The sequence below is a fragment of the Podarcis raffonei genome, chromosome 1 (genome assembly GCF_027172205.1).
Source record: "Podarcis raffonei isolate rPodRaf1 chromosome 1, rPodRaf1.pri, whole genome shotgun sequence".
In the NCBI taxonomy this organism is placed as follows: Eukaryota; Metazoa; Chordata; class Lepidosauria; order Squamata; family Lacertidae; genus Podarcis; species Podarcis raffonei.
Genome location: NC_070602.1, coordinates 35,080,394 through 35,099,490, shown reverse-complemented (window position 1 = coordinate 35,099,490; position 19,097 = coordinate 35,080,394). Strand labels below are relative to the sequence as shown.

Here is a 19,097-nt window from a genome sequence, read left to right as displayed (position 1 = left end):
AACCACGTGCCAAAATTCAGACCACATGCTAAACCAAACCATGGCTTAGCTCACAGCAGGAGGACTGGGTAGGCGGGGAGCACACAAGTTGTGATCTCCTCTCCTGGAAACAGCAGGTACACATTTGGCAATTAGAGAATTAGCTACCACAAGCGTTGCGTGGGCGAGTAAACCAAACAACTGTACTCCAGCGATACGCACAGACTGACCGGCCAGGAGCCACAGATTGTGCATGCAGACAATAAAAATAAATCAAATCCCGCCTGCTTGGGTGAAACAAGACTTCCCCAAATGACCGTCCGTGTGGATAGTCTTCCTTCTCCGGGCAAATGCTTTGGCACAATTGCACGGATGGGCTGAATGGGCTAAGCAAAGTGCAAGCGCGGAGAAGGAAGGAAGAAAACGGAAGGGGCTCGGAGAAAGACCCGGGACTGCAGTGCTTCTGGTCAACGCCAGGGGTGTCTCTCCGCAGCTTGGCGAGGACCTTTCTCCCTTTGACATCCCTCGGCTCCCCGCGAAGGGCAGAGTGGGAAAGGCACGAAGCGTGGGGAGGCGAGCGCGGCGCATTCCAGAGGTGCTGCCCCCTAAAGCGCCTTTGCGAAAGCTCCGCGCGCGGCGCCGGCAGGGCAACCCGCCATTCAGTCATTCCCCTCCCCCCCCGGCCCGCTGCGATTTGCGGTGTGAGTTTTTGTCTGCAAAGCGACAAACCAGAACAAGCTTTCGGGGGCGGGAAGAGGAATTTGACTTTGCCCTCGCACTCCGTCGCCAAGGAGCGGCCAGATCCCTTCGAAGCCCCAAACTCCTTGGCGGGGTCCAAAAACGCGGAACTTTTCTTTGTCCCGGTGTAGGATGGCTACGTGAGCCACTGAGGCTGCCCGGCATGCAGAGAAGTGCCCGTGTCGAGCGGCTGGTGTGGATCGGCCCGGGTTAAGGGGACGGCGGCGGGCTCCGCCACGGCTGCATGCAGCCCAAGCAGCGAGCTGCCTCGCTCGTCACCACGCTCCTTGCGTTTGGCGAGGCCTTTCTTTGCGCCGCGCCGCGCGGTATAATTGATATGTTGGCAGAAGAGACAACGCGGACCGGTGCGTCCAGCGGGCAGCTAGGCGAGAGGCAGGCGCGCGCGCGCGGGCGCGCACCCCCACCCCACCTTCCCAAGTTTGAGTAGCAATAACAGTGGCGCACACTAGGAGGGCAGGAGAGTCACTTCCCTATAATAGAGAAGCAACTCTGCCGTTGCACAAAAGCCGCGCGTTTTCTCCTGGGTGCAAATCAGCCCTTCATAGAGAGCAAAGACAGAAGGCGGCCGGGGGGGGGGGAGGAGGAGAAGAAGAAGAGGAGAGAGGGAGGGGGAAGGCAACGCTAGTTCCCAAGAACTTGAGCTAACGGCAGGCTGCTTCCTCCTCCATTCGTCTTTTCTTTTTGGAGAGGGGGCTCTTCTCCTCGCCGCCACTTCTTTCTCCCCCCCCCCGCCCCAGCCCTGTAGGTTCTGGCCCATCGCTCCGCGGTCAGCGTCGTTCTTGAGCAACAGAGGAAACCCTCCAAGACTTTTGCGTTTGGGGGGCGGAGGAGGAAGAGAGGAGGAGGGGGGCGGGAGGCAATATTTGCTGCCCATCGTTTTCACGGCCACGCGAAAGTAATCGCGCGCCCCCTCCTCTCTCTCTGCGCTGTCCCTTCTCCGCTCGGATTCCTCGTTCCTGGACTGTAGAGATTTCCCTTCTTTGATTCCCCCCCCCCCTATTTTTAAATTTTTGCAGCCTTCCCTTCCCGCCGAATCCTGACACGTTGCATGTTTGCAGATTGGTGAAAATACCTTCCCTCTCCTCTCCCCCCCACCCCGCTTTTCACTCCCAGCCCCCCCCCGCCCGCCTCAACTCAATCTCAGCCCAGCCGCTCAGATCAAAGCGCCGTGCCTCCCTCCCAGTGGCCGCCGCTCACTAATGGGATTGCAGTGTGCCTGGCTCTGCTGCTGCAGCCGCCGGAGGGAGAGGAGCTGCTGTACCTCTTCGCCGACACTCGCTGGGTGCTGAGCCGCGGGGATGATCCGGATCTTCCCGGATTTCAGCGTGCAGGTGACTGCAGCTGCGGCCGGCGGGGCGGCGGGAGGAGTGCCGGCCGGTCCGGGCATGGGGAGAGCCAGTTCCGCAGCCAACGGGAACCCGCAAAACGTCCAGGGCATCACTTCCTACCAACAACGGTAAGTAACACAGCCCCCAAAGTGTGCGTGTGGATTAGGCTTCCTCACTTATTTTTGTGCGTGTCTTGTGTGTCTTTCTGTGCTCGTTTGTTTTTAAATTTTAAGAAATCACGTCTTGCTTGCTTTTTCTTTTTGAGGGGGGTACCCAGACACTTAAAACAAAAAAGGATCTTTTAAAAGCGGTGCCCAGAAATGTTCCTGGAGCTTCGAAAGCAACAATAACAAAAAAAGGGGAAAGTGAGATTCATGGCAGCTCAAGGGCTGAGGATCTTCCTCCCACTCCTGTTGCAAAGTTTGGGATCCTGTCTGCTTAGCCTCCTTCCTCAAGTAGGGATTTCTCAATGTCAATGCCTTGTGCAAACCCCAAAGCATGGCAGCCAAGAGGTATAATTGATCACCCTACGGTGATTGATAATTTGTTTTCAATTGAACAAGATAGAGTTTTCACTTGGCGTTTCACCCTTTGCAATTCCACACTTTTATTACAACAGTATTAGCATGTCACCTGTTACTAGGGGAAAATCTATCAGGAAACCCTAAGCGGGCTCAGCACTGTGGAGTATTCAACTGAAATGCATTCTAATGCAAATTTCCGAGGTTCACAGACAGCTCCTTTAGGAAGGAAACATAACCAAGTTGGCTTAGGCAATAAGTCATAGTGAAGTTTAAGGACCTTGCTCACCTTTTCACTCTCCCTCAACCATTCACAGACAGGTGGTAATGTCAACAGGACCTATAATTAAATGGCATTCCAGTCCTTTTTTCCTAATAAACAATAATGCTTTTGTTTGCTTTTCTTTGTCACTAGAAGATCACAGCAAAGATGCAGTGATAAAAAGGGAGCAACTAGACTAATTTTAGACTGCACCCTGCAACATTATTTTATTCTTTTTGGTGCCTTCTAAGTTGCTCCAACTGTTAAGTGTCACGATAAATGAAATATTAGATGAGAAGCTCAAGGATGTGTGCAAACATAAACAACTCATACTTTAAACTTAAATTTTGAAGTTCACTGGTTTGGGAACTCTTTAGAACCACCAATGTTTATATTTCAACCATTAAGGTTTAGACTATGACCCCACTCTGTCCATCATTATTGAGACAGACAGCTGTTAGGGCCAAGTTTGGGGAACACAGTTCGCTTTTAGTAAACTGCGTGCTGCTGATACTTCTGCACATTTAGGATAAACTCTTGAGATTCTTGAAGTCATCTCAAGAGATGCTAAAGCATGCTCAGAGCCTGTGAATGTTTGAAATTCAAAATCAGTGTTGTTTTGCTTAAAGCAAACACAGGAATTCTTTATATAAAGTAAGTGCTGCATGACAGATATAAAAGATAGATAAAAGTTGGTGTAGCTCTAGCCTTCCTTGGTTTCCGAATTACAATTTTTTGTCACTTGGAGAATTCTTAAAATTACAGAGGAAACCTCTTTAAATAGGAAGCACAGGGCAAGAATCAAAATAGTTTTGCCTCTGAAGGGGGAAGTCATGGGTCAGAAATAGCAGATTAATTTTTACACAAGTGCAAGATCCTTCCTGAGAAATTATGCATTGGAAAGAATATATGCACCATCTCAGTTTATATTATTAAAATGTAAAATTGCCTAGGCTGTAAGGAGTTAAAGGGATGTAGTCACCTCTAACCTGTAGCTATTTATCCCAACTAATGCCTATTTACCTGGGAGTAAGCCTCATTTAATTTATAAGGATTTACTTCTGAGTAGACATGATGAGGACTGCACTGTAAGGCTGCAGTCCTATGCACACTTTCATGGGAATTCCTCCTATTATACTCTGTGGGACCTACTTCCAAGAGCTTAATTTAGTTAGTATAGGTTCATTCTTTTGCAATTCAAATTTATATTCCAAGATTCTTCCCTTTCAAAATGCACAGTAAAATAAAACCCTTAAAAAGTTCAGAATATTAACTCTGCACAGGCAGATGAAAAGCGAGTTGTATTCTTTCATTTGAGCTATTAAAAATACTCTTCCATGTGATTCTGTGAAATTGTTCCAATAAGGCAGGAGGGTATTGCTACTTCTTCCACACTCATTACAAAACCCAAATGACACCTGTTAACTTTATTGCTTTTTAGTAGGATAGGGGAAGTTAAAGGGTGTTCAGAATGCCTCCATGGAATCCTGTAAGATCAGAATCCTCCAAACCTGAGTTTATAGGAACAGCATTTATATTCTGTGACAAAATAATTAGCAGGTCCCTTTCTACGCAGATGTACTTCCTTACAACTGTTTATCTCTAATGATTTTTGTGTGCCATAATGCAAAAGAAGGACTCCTTCTGATGGGTTTGAATCAGAAGAAGGTGAATGAATAGTGTTTCGGGGAGAGAGACAGAAGCTGTTTGTAGAGTTCCAGGATGCAAGCTACTCAGGCTGGTTGTATCTGCTTCTCTGAGTCCTGAGGGACGTCAGGCAGATCAAACTCGCTGCCTCCTGTGGCAGAGATCATATTTTTGGGGTCACTGACTGCGCCCTGCAGCCAAACTTTCCAGCACTTTGCAAACTCCTTATGCAGCCATCCTCTTACCTACGCATGTGTGGATTAGTTGCATTCCTTTTAATTGCCTTCAAAATCCAGCTGGAACACCTTAGATTTTAAATGGTCTGATTGCCCTGCTTTTGCTTGAAAACTTAACTTTTTGTTACTCCAGGAACAAAAGCAGGGGGCTTAACACATTAATGACATGGAACTGCTTTTCAGCTGACATTCGGAAAATACATTCGACAAGTGCCCCCTCGCTCGGGCACTTAACTTAAAAAAAAATTAAAAATAACCACACCATTTCCTCAACTATGCTCACTCCCACCCTTTATTTCACACATTTCCTTTTCAAGTTTATAACCTGACACAATAGCAGTCCGTATTAAGCACAGAGTGTGAACTTTCCCTAGGAGGCCGGGCGATCGCTGTGCCACGAGAAATACGGTAAACTGTACCTCGCGATGGATTGCTTTTGCACCCATTTCCGCGCAGTCTCGCGTCCGCTCCGTAGTATTACGGTAGTTGGACGGAGGACAAGAGTCAGACGCATGTGCAGCCAGCCTGCGTAGCTGAAAGATGTCATTCCATCCTCCGTGCACACACACACGCACATGCTGTGTACATAAAGACACGCACGTATGCTAATAGACGCATAGGCACCCAGATCTGTGCACACTAATAACACCCCCCTCTGCATGTGCATATGCATACATATGCATGTAAGTAGTGCACACACACAGATATAACGTGTACACTATGTACCATGCAAAGTACACTCTTCCTATCCCTTCTTTTGACCCTGCCATTCCGCGAATGCGCGCAGCCTGTTGCCAGAATCCGTCCCCAGCCGCCAAGCGAGTGCCTGTCTGCGGCTCTCCAGCCTCCCTCTCTGTCTCCCTCTCCTGCTGCCGCCGCCGCCTGCGCTGCTCCAGAGAAGGAAAGTCTGCGAAACTGCAACTGAGTGGCGTTGTTGCGCCGGCAGCGGAGGCTCTCGCGTCCCTTTGCACGCAAGGAGTCAGAGCGCTCGGAGCCGGCGAAGCAGCAGCTGGAAAATGCCCAGAAATACTTTCACAGCGGCCAAGCGCGGGGAGCCCTGACTTCTCACTTTCCCGCCCCCTCCCCCGGCCATGGCCTGGCCCCGCGCTTGAGCCGGTCCCGCGGGCTCTCTCTCTCTCTCTCCCACACCTGCCGGGCGATGCCAGCGGCCGGGGTGCCCGCCGGGGCTGCGCGCCTTTCTCCGCCCGCCGCGGCCGGCCGCTCGTCGCCGCGCCTGACATGCCTTCGGAGGCGGCGGAGCCTGGGCTCTCTCGGAGGCTCGTCGGCTTCTGGACGGCGGCGGCCCGGGCCCCAGCGGCGCTAGCGAGCGAGCCGAGCAGCGAAGCAACAACCTGCGCCAGGACCGCTGCGCCGGGGAGCGGGAGCCCGCAATGCATTGGCCTCCGTACTTTTCCTCAGCCTGCCTGCCTGAGCAGGGCCACTGCCGCCGCCGCCGCCGCTCCTGCTAGACACAACACCACACACCAGGAGGGGGAAAAGTAAGGGAGAGAGAGAGAGGAAAGGGGAGAGAGGGGGAAAGGAAAGGAAAAAAAAAAAGCCCAGGAAGATGGCGCCCACCAAGCCAAGCTTTCAGCAGGATCCTTCCAGGCGAGAACGGTAACACTTTCTCTGTATTGAACCTGAGGCGGCAGCGCCTGCCTGCGTCTGGGGCGCCGCCGCCGCCGCTTGCAGCCTTGGGTCTGGTTTGGTCGGCTTCCATGCCCGGGAAAAGGAGAAGCGGAGGGAGGGGGTTGGCGGTGGAGGAGGAGGAGGAGAGGAGAGGCAGGCAGGCGGCGGCGGCGGCGACTCTCCTCAGCCTGCAAAGCCCCGCTCGCGCTGCTCGGGAGTTCCTCTTGGTGCATGCATATTTGTCTGCTGCTGCTGCTGCTCACACAGACACAGCAGCACACTTGGCTAGTCTGGCAGCAGCTGCAGCAGCGATCCTGCGCCTCCCCGCACATTGCAGGAGTCGGTGTTTGGCGGGAGGGAAGGAAGGAAGGAAGGGGGAGTGAGGCGGAATTCCCGGGAGGCAACTTTTCGGCTGGATGGTCTCGGCGAGGAGGAGGAGGAGGCGGCGGCGGCGGGGCGGAAGGGGGAGAGGCGGGGAGCTTTCGCCAGGCCCAGCGTTGCCTTGTCGAAGGGCCGGTTGGGCTGGAGCGGCTAGGCCGAAACGGAACTGGCCGGGCTCTTCTTCGCAACTGCTGGGGCAACTTTAGGCGGAGGCGCCTGGCGACAATTCCGCTTAGCCCTTCTCTCTCCTCCCGCGGTTTTTTTTGTGTGGGGGGGGGCGGGGAACCAACCCCGAGGTTGGCGTTTAGTCTGTCGAACTTGTTTGCTCTAATGCGCGGTCAGGGGAGATGCTCTGGCAGAGTTTGCTGTGGCGGCCGAGGCTAGAAGTGGGCTCGCCTTTGCAAGTCTCCACACTCCTGTTTGCGTCGCGCGCTCTCTTCCCCCTTTTCCCGCTTCTTCCCATATACTTTTACTGCCGTTGCTGGTCGGCTCCGCGTATTGTCGGTGACATGTCTGCGCAGCTGTCATCCGAGTCTCCAAGTAAAGTGTGTCTTTAGAGAAGGGCTCCCTCTCGATGGACAAGGGAATTCCCGGCCCATTGAAAATTAATGGGCACATGGGGCAGCCCCGTTTGGAAAGTAATGGGTACGTGTGGCCGAGCCACTGGAAACAAGGAATGAGTGGGCTAATTGAGGTATGAAAGACCTTTGAAAGCAGGTGAGCTTTCAGGGCGAGCCACCCATGACCTTTCTGCAAGAGCATGCTGATAGGTTTTGTCCGAGCTCATAAAGTTTTAGCCTTGAGTCTGTTGTTTCTGAGCATGTGCAGAGCACGTTTTGGGTAAGAACAACCAGCCTTCCTAGAAACAGTGACAGAGCTTCTGGAGCATAAGGTGTGAGTTCCAGGCAGGGTTGAGACTCATCACTTCTCTTTATGCAGAACAATTCCTGCACAAGGGAAAGTGGAGGGGTGCTGATGCGGGGAATCCAGAGAGGACAATTGGGAATGGCATAGAGGTTGCCATGGGTACTGAGAGGCTTGGTTACTCAGAGCAGAATAGTTGTGGAATGATAGCACCCACCACAGCTTCCACGGTACCTCCTCCACTAAGCAACATATTGCAAAGTTTACAAGTTCACCTGATGTTACTGAACAATGCTTTGAAAAATCTGCAGAGCATCGTTTCAATCCTATATGACCAAATGGAGACCATAGTACATAATGGTTTCCTCTTTTGCTCCCTTTGATTTTCCAGTTCTGCTTGGTGAGGAAGGTTCCCATTTGAGATATAAAATGAAAACCGCCCCCTGAGTTGCTTTTTAAAATGTCTAAAGCTATTATGGGGTGCATAATGATTGTTCAGGTGAATGTGAAGAATTGTAGTTGTTGCTTTATGCTGATACAATGTACCATTTGGCTTTAAAAATGTGTACTGATCGGGAGAGTATAAATGTAAATATGTCCGCTCCTTGGATTAAAATGTGTATTTGAGGGTGCCATCTGTATCAGCTGAGCTAGTGCTTGGAATTGAGCCGATTTCATATTATTTTCTAAATAGGTTTAAATACAAACATTCTGCTTTTGTTCATTCTGTACTTAGTGCTTTGTTTATAGTATAAGCTGTTGCATCTTGTACCTCAAGCTATATTTGGATATGCTCATGATGGAAATACATCATCTTGTTGAAATTTATGGAAATCAGAGGTTTAACGTCCCTTTACTTCTCTTTAGCTATGAAAATTCTGTGTTTTCCCTCCAGTGACTGTAAAAGCATTTGTGTATTACTAATAATGTCTTTAGCAGCATGCTGGTTTCCTGCACATAGAGTTGTACATTTGAGAGGGGAGGAAAGCCAACACATAAATACCAGTATATGCTGTCATCCTTTCAAGCACCCCCCTCACCAGAGAGTCCTGTTCCCTCCCCCCCCCTTTATGAGCCTAGTACTATATTAGTAAGAAGTGTATTTGCCGGGACAGCTTCAGTAATCTCTCCAGCAGAGGCATATTTGTGTGCCATTTTGGGATTTTTTTTCAAGATAGGAATCTTGAAGATAGAATTAATTTCTAGGGGAAACTTCATAGCCTGTGCATGAGTGCTTTCTTTATCACCTGTCTCCATTTGGCATTCGGAGAAGGTAAATCAAAGTGTGCGATTTGTTATTCTGCTCCACTTGAGAGCTGTACTAAATAACACTTGGTCTGAAATTCTGATTGAAGTTGTAGGAGGATATACTGTATTTAATTTAATGCCCTTTAATAGCATATTCTTGTTCAGCTCTGATGCTGTCATCTTAAAGGTTGGATCAGAGTAGTTATATCCTGTAGGGAGTGGGAGGAGTAATAATTTCAGCAAGGGAAGTAGCCTACATGCATGAAACACCAGTAACCCAAAGCTTGGCCTAGTGTCCACAACATTGTTTTATGCCTTGAGGTTTAACTTGTTGTCACTGTGTACAGCATTCCAGCTATTTTAGGATTTAAGCGAACCTGAGTTGTTTCTTTGCAGTGGGGGGAAAGGCTCTGCTTAAGATATGATATGTCAGGCTATTGGCTCTTAATGTAAGATAAGTTAAAAATGCATTTGTTTTTAATTAAGCAAATGCATAGTATTTTCTTAATACACAGTCCATACTTTACTTGGGTTTTGCATTCAGAAGCTTAAGTCCAGTTTCTCTGAAACTGTACGGCCTCATCCTGCACATTGTTATATGCATCACTGCTGCAGTTTTATCAATCCACGCTTAACTGGAAGCTCCACTGGAGATAGTGCTACTTACACAAATAGAATTGGGCTACTCACGCCACTGAAATAAGGAGGTCTCTGTGTACAGAACTGTAGGGTAAGCCTCAGTTTAATGCACACTTGCTTGGAAGTAAGTCCCTTGACAATCAGTAGGGTTTACTCATAAGTGTGGTTAGGACTCTGCTGCTAAGATATTAAAAATGAATTCATTATGCAAAAGTCCAATATTCACAAATATCAGGATATTATAATTGGTGAGCTACAGATTTTTTTTTAAAAAAAGCAAAGACCAGAATTCTTTGTTATTTAGCAACTATGGATAATTTTCAACATTTTTTGGTCATTATTTGAGAAAAAGTTATTGAACTTGTTGCATTTACTTCTACAGTCTTATAGGCAGAAAATGGTTCAAAAGAACCTAGGATTATCCAGCTCTGTGGAAATATCCAAGGATGTTAAATTCACACAATTGTAATGCATGTGATATGCCAACAGTGATTTGTAAAGCCTATCACTGTGTTATGCTGTAAAGTAAAGACTAAAAAAAAGCTCCCTTCATTTTTTTATATTTCTTGCTAGAGTATATGCTTAAACACAGCAGTGATAAATGATGATATGCATTGTCTAACACTTGCTTTTATATAAATAGCTCCAGAAGATTGCTTAAATGATAATCGAAAATATGAAATAGGGTGGCCTTCATATCACAAGGCCAAGGGTCTACAAATGGAAAAACTGAAATAATGAAATATTTCCAAGGCAACAGACTGTCAACAAGAACAGTAATGCATGGGCATATCATAGAGGTACCAGAGAGGATATTAGATCTTATAGCTCTAGAGCTAGGAGTTATAATGACCTTTATTAAATAGAACCGCCCACATTGCCACAATATCTCTGATTCCTGATTTATGGATTAGCAGTTGCACATTTTGAAACATGCTGCCTATATATTTTGTTTACTGCATTCATACTTGGGTTCACATACTATTTGTATGAGCATTGATCAACATATAGTATGTGATTTTAGCAGCTAATGAGATTTAATCATACAGGTTTTTGTCTGTATTTTTCATATCCCAAGGTTCTGTAACAAAAAAAAGTTACAGCTATATAGCATGTGGTTGTTGTTTTTAAATCTTGATACAGAAATTTCAGGACATATTGGAATATAGTAGTTAGCATCCCACCTGGGAATAAAAATTCCCTATGGGCAAGTTGCATGCTAGATCCTAAGCTATTTCATGGCATCATGGTGTGAGATGGTGAGCAAGTTAAACTTCCTTTGAAGTTTCTTGCTAGGTTGCTATAATAATACTTTTACCTTTTAAGAATTTGGTGTTCTGCTTCATTATTAAATTATAAAGCAGAGCCACTTCAAACATAGGCATTGCTGGAATATCGTTTTGCCACTGCTTCCATCCATCTGCTTTAAGTGTAACCTATTGTTTTATAAAATGCTTAGAGGTTTTGCTGCAATTGAGCTATATATACATTTTGTTAAGCAAATAAAAATACTGTCAATGTTTTATTAGAAAAGTACAATTGTAAAACTATTATGCCCTATGTAGTTTTTTAAACTGGTAGTTTGCATGTAGGAAAGTCTATATCCTGAAATATTTTAATTTGCCCTGGAATTTCATATCCTTCACAGTAATTTTGGTAAAATTCTGTATGTGATGGAGCCATTTTATTAGTAGACTTTGAACTGCTAGATGCACAATAATTAGAAATTACTTTTCACCTGTTAGTTAACGTTTAGACTTCGTTTTAGCCAACACTGATATAAGAAAATTGTCCATTGCATAATGGAAAGTTTTTTGATGTTAGTGTTGGTTAGGAGCCGTTTTGATTATATCCATCTAATTTCAAGTGTGGAGGAGGGGATAAGCATGAGGTGCTCTAGTGGAATATTTTGCATGTGTGATAACACATGAGACTTTCGCCTATGGTCAATCAATCTGAATATTATACCACAAGTTGCTTTCTTATAACCCATTCCCTTGGAACTAAATAGCAACAAATTCAGTAGCTCTCATCAGTACTTTTCTTAAGTATTTGCAAAATACAGCTGGATAGTTTATAGTTGATAAGGGCTTAAAACTGATAACTAAAATGAAATGTTTCTATGTTGTTCAACCTGAATAGAATAGGATATTTTGTAACACCTTTTGCTTTGATATAGATTGCTTATAGTTAGAATTAGATGCTTGAACTATTGATGCCTAGAGACCTGGATGGGGTAATCATAATTTGTTGTAATACCATATAAATTTGCAGGAGGATAACACCGTATGGATATGAAAGCTGCTGTATCAGATGTGACTGCAACATTGTTTTGTGACCAGTATGATCAGTAGTTTCACAATATATAAAGTGCTTTTGAATGAATAGTTCTCCTGTGCCCTTTATTTTAACAGGACTTTGAGTGAAAGTATTCATTAATAATTTATGATATGGTTGTGTATTACACTGAAATATACACTATACTGGGAATAGCGTCTTCTTTTAAACATGAAAAATATAGGCCCTCTTGCTGGGAATATACATTTAAGCTCTGTTGTCGTTAAAGAAAAGCCAGAATTAATTGAGTGCACACGTTTGGTAGGAATAAACTGTTTACATATATCACATTTTTGTTCTTTAGCTTCCTATATTTTACTTCTTTCACAAGGTTGATTTCAAAATCCTTGTTTGCTGCAGCCATTGTGTATGCATTTAAACTCTCAAATTTGTAACGGAACTTTTAAAAAAAGATGGAGTACTGGTTCATTTAAAGGAAGAGATTTAATTTTCTTATGAAAGTTCACATTTGTTTCATTTTTGCATAGAGCAAAACTTCTCTGATACTGTGTGAATAAATTCCTTATTTTACTTGATCTAACCGATGATCAGAGGCACCCAGAGTTCTTTAGAGCTACTTCAGGATTCTTCACCTTTTTTTTTAATAGAAAGAATGATTTAAGTTTGTTTTGTTATTATTATTATTATTATTATTATTATTATTATTATTATTATCATCATCATCATCATTTATTTTGTTTATGACTCATCCTCCCTTGAACAGAGTCCAGGGCAATGTATAACAAAAGATAAGCAATGCTGTTACATCAGTGATTAAAACAAATACAGGAGTAAATTATTCACAAAGTAACAGTCATTAAAAACAGAATTCTCACATTCCTGTTTAGGGCACATTACAGTATTAGACAGAAGAGGCTTGCTTGTGGTCTGGATCAACTGAAGTCTGTCTGCACAGGGCAGAAATTAATGTCCTCTTACCTGGGGCTCTAGGAAGTGGCATTTATTAAGTAGCACAGCCGTGGCTCGGTCCAAAGCGCCATTTTCTTTCCCCCTGCAACCATGGGTGGGACACCCAGCAGCTCCCCTTTCAGCCTCACTGGGCTTGGCGCCAAAATGTGCGCTTGAATGGAAACTGCACTTTATAAGTCTCACCAACCATAGGTATGCAAGGTGCGTGTGGGGGCAGCTCCCTGATTGTGGAATTCTTCCCCCCTCCCAAGGTGAGACTAGTTCCGTCCCTGATGACACTTAGGTAGGCAGAAAAAGTGTTCTTATTTCCTGTGGATTTTACAGGTTTTTAATATATGCATTCCAACTTTTTATTTTGTGACATACAAAAACATGCAGACACCGAAAAAAGCAAGCAGCCAATAACAAAGTAATACAGTGTTGCATACTGAAATAACAACAGCAAACCGGTATACCAAATTGCAATCATACTTCACTGAATATCAGATGCTATTTAAATAGCCCAACCTTAATGAAGAATGAGAAGCCAAAGGGATATGGGAAGATCCCTCCCTGTTAATATATTCAAGGAAGGGAAACCAATCTGCATCAAAATTGTCAGATTTAGCCTCTCCCCAGACCACTGTGTCTGGTCAAGCGTTCCAACAAAGTGATGCTCCAGACATTGGAGAGCCATGCCTCAAATGGTAAAGTGTCAGGAGACTTGCAATAATGGGCAATAACTAATCTGGCAGCCACTAATAACATGAAGACTAGGTTTTATGTGGTTTTTAAATATATGATGGAAGGTTTTAACTCTGTTTTGATTAGAAGGTTTCGTTGTTGAATAATGGTGAATTGCATGGTTTTGCTTTCTTATGTAAACAGTTTTGGGGGCACATTTTAGGGCTGAAAATCATTACAAATCATTATAAATCAAACTGAAATAAATATACAGAAAATTAATTGATTTGGTTAAATGAGAAAGTACCTGGTCGTGAGGGAGAGAAGTTAAGATACTAGCCAAGATGAGGGATATTTTGATCAAATTTAATGGATGCTTACTGGAAAGTTAATATTCCTTGTAGGAAGATGGAGTACTAATTGTCCCCAGTTAGTGACATGACATAGGACCGGGGAATCTACTTGTACCATTTTCTCTGTTCACTGCTATGCCTCTTCAACAGAAAACAATTAGACCTGGTACTGTTTGGATTCAACTGAAACCCCCAGCAGGGGAACATTTCCCAGGACCTGTAATTGCTGATCTTAAAGTGGTTGTTCTTGAAGAACGAAACCTTGAAGAGGTATTACTGTGTGAAATTGATGAATTACAACTTAGCAAGAAGTTCAGTTATATCACCTCTGGATTGAATTGAGATACTGGGCTTTAATCCAACTGCTGGTGTTCATTCACTTAGCTAGGATGTTTGTGTTGTGTTATCAATTACAGCTGCTGTGAAGTCCCTGTGTTTATTTTATATACAATTAAACTTTTAACACACTATATTTTTTGCATTTTGTTACCATGTGACCTACTATTTACATTTCCCACCCTCTAGATATAATATACATTTCTTCAGTAATATAGTATACAAATCTGAGACTAAATAAATCAAAATACAGCTAATCATATGTAAATCCTGCCTTTTCTCCTAGGGTGCTCAAGGTAGCATCACCACAGTCTCATTTTATCCTCCCAACCCAAAATGTAGTTGTATGCATTGTGTATGAATATCATAATACCTAGTTCATATGCAGCTAGGGGTAGGGAAATATATATATATTGGCTACAGGCATGCATACATTTATGCAGAAGGTGAACTTCACCGTAATCAAATTGAGGTTTCAACAAAAATATACAGCACACAGACTGGGTCCACGCTTATTCAACATAAATAAAATACTTACCTTCTGCTTTTTCCCCATTTGTTGGCTTTTATGAAAATAAAGTGCATGGCACCAATGAGAGGTTTACCATGGTGCCACCCTAATGTTATCTGAATTGTGCCCATTTGAACAAAGCTCTAAACATTATGGGAGAAGGATGTCTGAAGTCCCTCTTCTCATGTGAGTCTAATCAGTGCTTTTGATCTTTATCAGAAACCTTACTGTATTTCCCACTAGAGACTAGGTAGGGCCTTTTTTGTGGTAGCACCCATGTTGTGGAACTTCCACCGTAGGAAGGTCATGCTGGCCCCAGCTAAAAATTGTTTTACATGGCTTTTGATGGGTTTTAATTTCTGCTTTCTGCTTTTGTTTTAATAATGGTTTGTTAAATTTAAATTGCTGCCTTATATTTTGTTATCTTGTATTTCACTTAAGAGGGCCTTGTGGGCAAAAAAGCAATTCATATATATTTTAATAAATAAAATAGCTGATCACATTTGCAGCAGCTCCCTTATGAATTAATTGTTTCTATATGGTGTTAGAAGGCTGTGTCAGACTGTACTATTTCGTGGTATGGGAAAATTCAAATTGCTATTCCTCAGAAACCATCTCTTCCTTGAATCCCCTTTTCGGACACAGACCTCACAATTAAACCTTGTCAAATTAAAGGATGAGAGGAGAGATGTAGATACTTACCTGAAAATTCCCAAATAGTTTTGCTGTAAATAGGAGCAAATTTGGAAAAAACCATGATATATATTTAATCAGTTAGAAACAGTGAAGGGGAATGATAAGTGAAACACTCATATGCATTGCTGGGCTTGATATCTATCTGTCTATCATCTATCTATCTATCTATCTATCTATCTATCTATCTATCTATCATCTATCTATATAACTTTGTGATTCTTTTCAATTTTAAAAAATGTAAATTGTGGAACAGCTTGATTTTAGTAACCTGTATTTTTAACCAATGAGTTTCCCTAACACCCCCCCCCCGGTGCTTTAAAAATCTGCATATGTATCCATAGCAAGTGACTAATATTTTTGGAGGTCAGTGATTATGTGAACTTATTTGTAGGGCTGGTAGGTCCCTATATATGAAAAAAAAAATCACAATCATATCAGTAGAAGGTTGGGTTGCCTTTATAGTTTCAAAATCCTGAAGAAAATAAACTGTTGTCCACTATTTGGAGTATATATTTCATGTATTGTGAATAATCTGCCCTAAAGTTTATTTTATTTTTAAAAAATCTCTTTAGCACTTGGCAGGATTATAGAGACCAGTCAGTTTACTAATGCTTTATATAGAGGCCTGCAAGGTTTTTCATCTAGAGAAGAGACAGTCTCTTCTCTGGTCATGTTCCAACCGGTGGCTAATTCTGCAATGCTGGGCAAGGGATCTGGAGATATATTAGGTCCTCTACTTGAGAGCAGGAGAGCTAATAATCACATCAGATACACTAGCTTGTGCAGGGAAGCCTGTATTCTGCTGCAACAACTTAATAAACACTGTTTCTCAACAAGGAAAGGAAGACTTAAACAGAGGATTGGAGGCTCCCCCAACTTGATAAAATTGTGGCTTTTGTGGAATTGTGCATTTGTGTAAATTGAAAAGTATAGATTTGTCATTCAAATTGCTGGTAATGGTTAATATATGCTTGAGAACGAGAACGCAACATTGACATTGTACTTTATATAAACCAGAGGTTTTCATTGCTTCATTTCACACCCTTGTCTATTCATGCCGCTTAAGCTTTTGAATCTCACTTGGATTAAAGTTCACGTTTCTGGTGCACTAGCTTAAATGATACAGTTTGTTGTAGAATTACCCTTTTAAATTTGAATGCCATTTCAACATAACTGTATAATTTGCTAAGTTTTGGAATAAAAGTCTTTTTTCCCCAAGGCAAGAATAGGCTTGCAGCATTGTAGAGAAACACAAAATACTCAACCACTTGTAGGTAATAGTCTTTATAGGTCAAGGTGGAGGTCAGTGGAAAGGGCTGAATGACTGAATGTTTACAATATTGGCTGTGGGATAAAAAAAAGGACTTTTGTAGAGTGTGTTGTTTATCCCTTAACCTTCATAATGGCACAAAGTGGCTGATCCTATTTGTGAAAAGTATCACTGGATACAGAATTGGCTGCTATGCTTCAGTTCTGTATAAACTATAGGTTCACAAAGAGATTCTGAAAACTGGTATTAATGAATTAATGCTTTGTTTGTAGGAAACAGAGAGGACCATAAACCTGCCAAAATAATTTTAATGTCAATATATTTGCATTCTTCATATATTTTTTTCCCTGTCTTTAATATTTAACAAAGCATATGTTTCTGGTATGACACCCAATCGCTTTGTTTCCTCCCCTACATTTTGGCAGCATAAATGAAATAATTGCATTCAAATGCTATTATTTGAAGATTCAAAGTTTATATTAAAAGTATTTTACTTGACTGGATGTTCACTTTAATAACCATAATGTTTCATGGTTACTTTGTAAGAAACATGTTTGCTATGTAAGCAACATTTACTTGTGCTAAAGAGGATTATTTTTATTACTGTATTTACTTGAATCTAATGCTCACCTTTTTTGGCCAAATTATGTTGCAAAAATTAAGGTGCACATTAGATTTGATGGTGCATTAGTCTTAAGTAAATACGGTAGATCTTTACATTAATATATATTTTAAAGATATTATTTTAAAAACTAAATAGACAAGAACATGTATACTCCTGTAAAGAGAAAATATTTGAAATAAAAGCAAGTAGTTTTGGTTTATACCAGTATATAAATCAGTAGGGGAGGGGATAGTTGATAAATTCTGTAATTTAAAGTGGATTGCTATAATCTGAGTTCCTTGGGGGTTCAGATGTACATATGGCACTCAGTGCACCAGTTATTTACTGTAAGGAAATGCTATTCAGGATTGTAGAAACTATGTTGGATCGAGGCTCAGTTATACTTAAAGCAGATCTTTTGAAATCAGTGGGGCTTGTCATTACTAAAGTAAGAACTGTTGGTTTCAGTGAACCCATTGTGTATGAATGAGAGCCAGGGAGTTTGTGTGATATGCACAATGCAGAGAAAACAAGCTATGCTGAAATCCCGCTAGAAATAAATGACACATTAGAGATAAAAAATTAAGCACTAACATAAGCTGTCTGATTTAACTTTGCTTTTCCCAGGCGCTTGAAAATTGTTGTGGTCGAATACTCAGAGTTTAAAAGCAGATCTTCCCAATTTTCTGTGTGGTGGGAAATTGGAATTGCTCCACCTCACCAGCCCCCGAGCATTGGAGCCATATTTGATCTGTGTGCTCACCATTCCTCAAAATAACGAGTGCCAGTTTCATAGACTGCTTTTATGCTGGGCTCTCCTTATGTAGCACCCTTTCTGAATCAAACTACTTTTGTACAGTATCTATATCTATATCTAATCTACACACACACATCACAGAAGTATGTCCTATTGATATAAATGAAAATTACTTCCACATAATAGCCAAAATCAAACACAGATCTAACTTCATGTAAGTCCACTAATTGCAGTGGGTTTCAGTGCCCAAACTCTGTTGCAGGAAGTGGCTAATCTATTTAGAATCCAGGTTGTCATATTCTGGCTTGAATTCTGCATTTGTATGATGGAATAATGGTATACAAGTTTTAAAGACAAGATACCAGTTAAGGTGGAATACAATTAACATGAAGACTTATTGGTGCTTAATTGTCGCTAGTTGCAACCATAATCTGAGTTTACCTTTGTATTCCAGCTGCTATGGTCATACTGTACAACTGGAGTGCTTGCTTAATATCCTGGAAGCATATGCATGACCATTGATTGCAACAGAATTCTGGACTAGATAGATACTTTATTGTTCAGGGTTGTGTGTGTATTATATTATATATTCCTCCCCATGCTCAAGATTAGAAGATCCGTACTGTACTGTATTGTTTCTTAGATCAAGAATCATGGTAATAAATTAGATATTTATCTAGATCCATACCTAAATGCTGATGTTGTCTTGTCTTCACTTCAGTACTTTCAACTGAATACACATCTGAATGTGCCTCTACATCTGGTGTAATCAGTCATAAGCAACCATGCAAACATCTACAACTGAAGTGGGGTGAACATCTTTCCCAGAACACCTGATAGTTAGTAATTGCTGATCCTTGCATTATTGCATCTGTTTCCAGCAAGGCAAACTTTTCAGGATCAAGGCAACAGTTAACAAGTCATTGCAAGTAGTGTTTGCAGTAACTTTTAACAAATCCACTGTGGCAATCTATGAAAAGAAATTGAAATGACTAAGATGCTTCTCTAATTTGTATTCTGTATTTGGTAGCCTTAAAAAAGTATTATTATTTTTTACTTCTGGGAAAGGCAGCTAGAATTTATTTTGTCATAGCTAAAGCTTTCCCATTTAACGCTGATTGTACTGACAGAAGAAATAAATAAAAGA

The 19,097-nt window shown here is 42.5% G+C and overlaps 1 protein-coding gene across 12 annotated transcripts in view; it reads left to right on the top strand.

The window, feature by feature from the left end:
* Positions 1-1,439: 1,439 nt before the first annotated feature.
* Positions 1,440-19,097, top strand: part of NPAS3 (neuronal PAS domain protein 3) — a 613,307-nt gene continuing 595,649 nt past the window's right edge. For 5 of the 12 annotated variants that reach the window (XM_053380600.1, XM_053380672.1, XM_053380590.1 and 2 more), the window contains exon 1: positions 1,440-2,194. In XM_053380600.1, coding sequence (XP_053236575.1) covers positions 2,037-2,194 — 158 coding nt within the window. In that variant the 5' untranslated portion in view covers positions 1,440-2,036. Of the gene's footprint in view, positions 2,195-6,252; positions 6,350-19,097 lie in introns of those variants that run through there. The other 7 variants (XM_053380615.1, XM_053380652.1, XM_053380607.1 and 4 more) reach the window with 7 other exon arrangements.